Source organism: Sinocyclocheilus anshuiensis, unplaced genomic scaffold (assembly GCF_001515605.1).
Source record: "Sinocyclocheilus anshuiensis isolate Anshui unplaced genomic scaffold, SAMN03320099.WGS_v1.1 scaffold121, whole genome shotgun sequence".
NCBI lineage: Eukaryota > Metazoa > Chordata > Actinopteri > Cypriniformes > Cyprinidae > Sinocyclocheilus > Sinocyclocheilus anshuiensis.
The window spans coordinates 1103757-1111666 of record NW_015539856.1 but is presented as its reverse complement, the minus strand read 5'-3'; the positions used below and the strand labels follow the sequence as shown (position 1 = coordinate 1111666).

General features: G+C 36.2%; 1 protein-coding gene across 1 annotated transcript in view; it reads right to left on the bottom strand.

Annotated features, from left to right (window-relative positions):
• LOC107684835 (FACT complex subunit SSRP1-like) overlaps positions 1-7910 on the bottom strand; it is a 25021-nt gene that overhangs the window by 4715 nt on the left and 12396 nt on the right. The window contains exons 7-12 of the mRNA XM_016481202.1: positions 7256-7385; positions 4513-4616; positions 4302-4430; positions 2611-2832; positions 2408-2480; positions 1054-1183 (exon numbers count right to left, since the gene is read on the bottom strand). Of these exons, the coding sequence (XP_016336688.1) occupies positions 1054-1183; positions 2408-2480; positions 2611-2832; positions 4302-4430; positions 4513-4616; positions 7256-7385 (788 nt within the window). The remainder of the gene's footprint in view (positions 1-1053; positions 1184-2407; positions 2481-2610; positions 2833-4301; positions 4431-4512; positions 4617-7255; positions 7386-7910) is intronic.

The following is a 7910-nucleotide window of genomic DNA, read 5'->3' as shown; positions in this document are numbered from 1 at the left end:
GAGGAAAAAAAATTAACTTAAATGATTTTAGCAAATGGCTGCAATATAACAAAGAGTGAAAAATTTAAGGGGGGCTGAATACTTTCCGTCCCCACTCTATATATATATATATATATATATATATATATATATATGTGTGTGTGTGTGTGTGTGTGTGTAATATATATTTATTATACATAATTGACAATCTATTGAACAGTGTATTGTAATGTTTTTTTAATACATTTTCAAATATAATATTTTACTAATATTTAACGCAATCCTAAAAATTTTAATTGCACATAAATATACATTTGTTTAAATTTATTAGAATTAAACTGACACCTAAGATTTAGCACCTGCTGAAATATGGTTTAATTCAGACTAAATTTGCAAACCTTTCATCTATCCAGTTTTTATTTTATTCATTTTCTTTTTAATTTTGATGTTTAATTTTATTGTCAGAATGCTGTAAACCATATTTTGGTAATAATCCCCCCCCCCCCAAAAAATAAAAATAAATGCATTTCAAAAAATAAAATGCTCATGTAATATTTAGTTTTACTTCCTGAGGTTGACGTGCAACATTTTGTGAAAGGTTAAGCACCTCCTTAAAGGGGTCATGAACTGAGAAATCAAAATTCCCTTGATCTTTTGACACATAACAGGTCAATGAACTATAAACACATCCTCTAAGTTCTCAAAACGTTCTTGTTCGTTCAAAAACAGCTTTTATTGAAACCCAGCCGCCAAACGATTCGTTCTGGAATTTGTCACATTATGATGTCATAGTGCAGCGAAGCCCCGCCTACTTCTACATCACTGCCTCTAGCCACACCCCCTGATTCACACATGTAATACATGCAACAGTAATGTAACACATAAGTGTGAGTAAACGCATTTTACTGTCTGTTCCAGATTTTTTGATATGAGTGTTTATACAGTTTTACCCCAAATTACCCGTTATTCTTAAAGTTTACATGCATTTTAATATGCAAATATGACCCGGTTAATTTTTTTCAATTAAATAAAGTGGAAAGCGCCCTATATATTTCGTTTGAGGTGTGTCAGTACCGCTATCGCCCTCGGATTCGTCGCTGCCGTCTCCCTCCTCTCTGATCTTGCCCTCTTCTTTCATTCTCTCCAGGTAAGCGTCATGCTGGTCTTCATCAGAGTCGCTGTAGCCGTCTGCGCCTTTCATGCCCTAGCACACACAATAAATAATGTCAATGTAACACATGACTGTGTATGCGGCTGCTGTCCACAGGAGGTTCAGTGAAAGTGTGTCGCCATCAGTATAAACACACACCGAGTCTGGATCAAACGCTCTTCCTGCTTATTCCCATCAGCGCAGATCCGTCAACAGAATGGAGTGTTTATTTAGTTAAAACCAGTTTCAGATTACATGAACACGACTTGAGAGAAAAACTCATAACAATCTATTCAATTTGAGCTCACACAACACTTGGAACTAAACGTGATCACTAACAGTCAGGTCAGAACGAGTAAGATAAAGCATGCAAGGGAGGGAATAGAAAATTAATAAATGCAAAATGGATATTGCACGTTAAAGACTTTAAATACATGTTATCATCTAACATTGCGAATAATGTGATAACTGAATCCTGCACTCAATCAGGAGCAGAAGAAAGCTGAATTTGTTCTAATGGGGTACATGCAGTACTGTTCAAAAGTTTGGGTCAGTACGATTTTTTTTAATGTTTTTAATAGATGTCTCTTCAAGGCTGCATTTATTTGTTTAAAAATATGGTAAAAATAGTAAAATTGTTAAATATTATTAGAATTTAAAATAGCAGTTTTCTATGTGAATATCTATTAAACTGTAATTTATTTCTGTGATCAAAGCTGAATTTTCAGCATCATTACTCCAGTCTTCAGTGTCACATGATCTTCAGAAATCATTCTAATATGCTGATTTGCTGCTCAAGAAACATTTCTGATTATATATTAAATTATAACAAACAGCTGTGCCGCCCTATATTTTTGTGGAAACTGATAGATTTTATTTTTCAGGATTCACAGATGAATAGAAAGTGTGAAAAGCATTTATTTGGAATAGAAATCTTCTGTAACATTATTATAATGTCTTTACTGGCACTTTTGACCAATCCTTGCTGAATAAAAACTTTTTTCCCCAAAAACCCCTACTAAACTTCTGAACAGTAGGCTAACAAAAAATGGTTGATTTACTGAAAAACTGTGTAGAAAAGAGGCTGAATATTTTTAGTACTGATTCACTAGAATTGGCTTTAAAAATACATTTTCCCCACAACAACTACATTAATAGAGATATATCATTTTTAACTATAATTATTTATAATAATACATTTGGATATTGCCCAGCCCTATGGTGCATATTACTTATTACACATTTTGGCTTCCACCCAAATAAACATTTTGAAGTTACCTCTTTAAATCCTCTGTTCTTGATGTTCAGCTTCTTGGCATTGACAAAGTCAAAGAGTTTTCCGTATTCTTCCCTACATAAGACAGAATAGAGGTGGTCTCCGTTATTTCTGTGGCTTGTCAGGACAAAGCACTGCAGAGACCTTCTGCTTATGACTGACAGATGAGGGACGCTGCTGTCTGTGATGGTGAGGTGTGGTTTACCTCTCGATGTTGCTGAAGGTGTACTGGTTACTCTGCTTGGTCTCGATCTCGAAGTCGAAGGAGCGGGTGGTGGTGGTTCCTCTGGCGAAGTTAACGCAGGAGATCTCCTCGAAGCGCAGGTGAACCGGCGGCTTGTGCACGTAGATGAAGCCTCGCTCCAGAGGATACAGCAGCCCTGAGCTCGCCTTATACGCACACGTTATACACTGAGACCTCGAGTGACTACACACACACACACACACACAGAGATAAAGACTGACTTCAGTAACAACTTCAAAATGAGCTCAGCTTCTAATCTTGACACACAGTATGTGACCCTGGACCACAAAACCAGTCATAAGGGTCAATTTTTCAAAATTGAGATTTATACATCATCTGAAAGCTGAATAAATAAGCTTTCCATTGATGTATGGTTTGGACAATATTTGGCCGAGATACAACTATTTGAATATCTGGAATCTGAGGGTGCAAAAAAATCAAAATATTGAGAAAATCATCTTTAAAGTTGTCCAAATGAAGCTCTTAGCAACGCATATTACTAATTAAAAATGAAGTTTTGATATATTTACGGTAGGAAATTTACAAAATATCTTCATGGAACATGATCTTTACTTAATATCCTAATGATTTTTGGCATAAAAGAAAAATCTATAATTTTGACCCATACAATGTATTTTTGGCTATTGCTACAAATATACCCCAGCGACTTAATACTGCTTTTGTGCTCCAGGGTCACATATATATGAGAACTAGGTGTGGATAACATGAGCAATATATAACCACAATATTTGGTGTAAAAAAGGGTGTATGATATTTATAATTTACAATAATTTCATAATTGTTGTTTTAACGATATGTGAGCTGAGACGGAGTCAAACAAACATCAAAAAACAAATCTTGAGTCCAAAAGTATTCGCTGCATGATGAAGCCCATCACATACAGTAGAATGCTGTTAAAATGACCCTATAATTCAAGTTATGAAAGCAAAAAATATCCCTGGTATGTTTTTTTTTTTATATATATATTTATAAGATACGATATACTTAATATCACACAAGTAACAGTGCTGTTTTCCTGAATATCAGCACAATCAACACTACGATGATTCATTCCTGAATGAATTTGCTTTTGAACAAATCATTTGAGTCAGTGATTCAATGATCCATTTATAAAGGCTTGCTTTGTTTCTGAATGAATCATCTGCTTTGAACGAATTGTTTGAATGAATGAATCACTCATTAAGACAGGGACTTGCTGCCATCTACTGACGGCTTAAGTGTCATATTTATCGACGACAGGCCCAAACCAGCCAAAGTACCAGCACAAAAACAAAAACACAAAATATTGTGCAACTATTGTTATCGAAGAAAAAACAACAACAAAAATTGGATCAATATCACACACCCCTAGGAATAAAAACGTTAAATATAATTCTTTCTTTTAATTTTTAAATAAAAAAATAATAAAACTATTATGACAAAGACCAAATCATTGAGAAAGGACCTTTCTGAACAGGTTATTCCTCATTTTCTCTCTAAACGTAAACTGATTGTAACGGCTAACTGCTACCATCCAGCTGTGCTTTGCTCATCCACAATAGAAATATTGCTAGTATATCATCCACCCCTAATGAGAAACATAAAAAGTTGAGTTTTATATCTTTATAAGCGCATCTGTTTGTGTGCTTTACCCCTGGAAGTTTCCGGGCACCGTGATCTTCCTGTTGACCAGAGCCTTCATGACCCTGCTAACGATCTCGAAGAGTGGCCCAGACATGTTCTTACTGAGCTTGCCTTCATAACGCTTCTCCACCTCGTCCCTAGAGAGGACAGAGACAGATCCAGTCAGCAAAGCTAGCGGCGGTGAACCTCGGACAGACAGAGAAAGCCCAGCGTACTCACTCGCTCATGTTCAGAGCAAGACTGAGCTCTTCATCTTTGGAGAAGAGGAGGATGAGGAAATGATAACGCGTCTGACCCTGTTTAATGGGCGGGTCGAGACTGATCTGGAAAACAAAAGCATTCAGACTTGATCAAGAACCACAAAGCAGCATTTTTATAAATGTGACCCTGGACCACAAAACCAGTCATAAGGGTCAATTTTTCTTTTCATGCATCTGAAAGCTGAATAAATAAGCTTTCCATTGATGTATGGTTTGTTAGGATAGGACAATATATTTGGCCGAGATACAACTATTTGAAAATCTGGAATCTGAGGATGCAAAACAATCCAAATATTGAGAAAATCACCTTTAAAGTTGTCCAAATGAAGTTCTTAGCAATGCATATTACTAATCAAAAATTAAGTTTTGATATATTTATGGTAGGAAATTTACAAAATATCTTCATGGAACATGATCTTTACTTAATATCCTAATGATTTCTGGCATAAAATAACAATGTATTGTTGGCTATTGCTACAAATATACGTGTGCAACTTATGACTGCTTTTGTGCTCCAGGGTCACAAATCATCTGTAAAGATTTACTGACTAAAACCTGAGATTCTGCGTTTAACCAGCAGGAGGCAGCACACCAATGCATTATTGAGCACGGGACACAACAGGCATGTTTACATGCACTCATTTTTAGCAATACAAATAAATCCAATTTTGTTTATACGCATTAGGGGTGTGTGATATTGACAAAAAAAAAAAGTGTCTCGATATTGGGATTTTTTTCTATAATGATAATTAAACTGTTTTGCTAAATGGGTTTTTGTCCTTAGCTGGTTGAGGCCTTTAGAAACAGAGAAAGTGACTGTCTTTATGAATGGATCACTGAATCATTGAGTCAAATGGTTTGTTCAAAAACAGATTCATTCAGGAACGAAACAGTGTTGCTCCGAGACGCACAAATGTCCAGCTCCGACTTTGATCAGAACTATTTTCATTAATGAAACAGAAAAAAAAACAGGCAATATTGTGTGCAAAAATGTAACTCACTCGATATTAACCTCTTGTTAGCTGAACTGCTGTATAAATGTAATAACATATTTGCGATTCTGCTCACAGGCTAAAGTTTAGGAAAATAGCTTGTGTGATATTACATAACTATATCATATCTTAAAAAGAAAAATTTTTACATTTTTTTTTACATTTAGTAGATGCTTTTATCCAAAGCGACTTACAAATGAGGACAATGGAAGCAATCAAAATCAACAAAAGAGCAATGATATGCAAGTGCTATAACAAGTCTACTGTTAGCTTTCGTAACTTGAATTATAGGGTCATTTTAACTGTTTTCTAATATGCTTCACAACACAGTTAGTGCTTTTGGACTCTCAAAGACTGTTTATACAAGCATTTAGATGCTTTAAAGCTTAATTTGTTCCTGGTAATATGATTATTTTAGGACTACACAGCACTGATTGACATGATTTTCAAGTTTTCAGTCTGACTGAGCCATCAAACCAACTCTAAACGATCATTTGAGTGCATGTAAACACAGGAGCCATTAGGTTTAGTTTGTCTTTGTTGGTGTGAATTAGGGCTGAACGATTTTGGAAAATAATCTAATTGCGATTTTAACCAATAGGCCAGGCCTATATGTTACGATGAAATTAGGTGATGCATGAATTGATATGAATGACATTTTTATTTAACAACTACAATCACAGTACATTAACTGATTTGTTGAACTTCCAACCTCGTAAGCATGTAATAATTATGTTTAAATAAGCCTGGTGTAAACAATATGAAAGTCAGTAACAAATCACACAAACTAAAGTAGATTGCAGAAATATAAAAACAAATCTGTTGCTTTACCACACTACTTTAGGTAATTCAAAGTCACTGTAATAAACATATGTAAACATGTGCACTGCACTAAACACTGTCTTTAACTTTAGATCAGTGGTTCTCAAATTTGTGTGGTCGCACCCCCCTTTAAATCTATAAAAAAATCTGCCCCCCCTTTCCCGAATCCCCATTCCACCTCAGACTACCAAATAATTTCATTAAACAAACCTAGAGCGGCAAAATACAGTAGAACCATTATAATCAGTGACACTGTGTACACTGGATGCGGCGCGACATTAAACTGATGCCTTGTTCTATTTATGACATACTGACACAAAGTTCAAATGATTTGCAACGGTCGCTTTGTCGCGTCCAGTGTACAGTGGAGCTGTTTCGGCGCGACGCGACAAATGTAGCGTAGACACGGTGAGTGAAGCCGAGAGCAAGATATGCCTCGTCATATTTTCTGCATTTAGCTTTTAAATGACCAGCACCTACCTGGGTCTGTGCGACTTCATCTATGGCCTTTCTCTTCCCTTTCACAAACCGATCCATCTCCCATTCTAAGTTACGTCCATTGGCTGTTTACTGTTTTATTTCTTTTCTTTTTCTGCTGATGGCCTGCGCTCGACTTAAAGCAGTGCTGCTTAGACCGATGGGTGTGTGTCATCAAAGTACTGCGAGAGCTATAAGAGAGCACAGACGTCACCTTATGCTTTCTCTCGCCGTACTTTGATGTCATACACCGATCAATCTTAAAGTCAAACACACCTCTTTACTCTCGCGTGTCACGTGACCGAGTGTAATCGCAGCCTCTGCGATTGAAAAATCGTGTTTTCTCATATCGCGATATTATCGCAAATGCAATTAATCGTTCAGCCCTAGTGTGAATCACACAAAACTCACCACAAAGAACATCTGCCTCTGGTCCTTGTGCGGCAGCAGGAAGAGCCGCAGGACGGTGGTGTAGGGGATCTTATAGTCAAATGTCTTCCCGTGCAGGTGCAGGAAGGTGGGGTAGATACGGATGTCATACCTGAAACACAGACACTAACGCAGTCAGACACAAGTCTCAAACACAGGCCACGTGCATCATAAATCATTCATTATTTATGTACGTTTGAATAAAGATGTTTTTATGAAAACTACCTTACATGCAACCTTACATGCAACTGAGTATACAAAAGGTTTTATTTGAATGCAATTGATATATTATCTCAGGGCTCTACAGTGCGACCGAAAACTACTGCGTGCGACTATGAACATTTTCATCATATTTGTGATTGCGCTCAGGGGAGCTTCAAAGGTTTCTACATGTTTTTGCAGCGTTGAGTAATGTATCACAGACATATCTCATGAATCCTTTCATAAGCAAAGTGTAGACAGGGTATGGCAAGCCGTTTTGACTTTTATTAATTCTCAGGATATTAATTCTTGATATCAACAATTAAATTTTTACTAGTTAAAATGTTAATTCTTGATATCAGGAATTAGATTTTCACTAGTTAAATGTCACCATAGGCTGCCATTCAAAATCAATTGTTGATATCAAGAATTAATT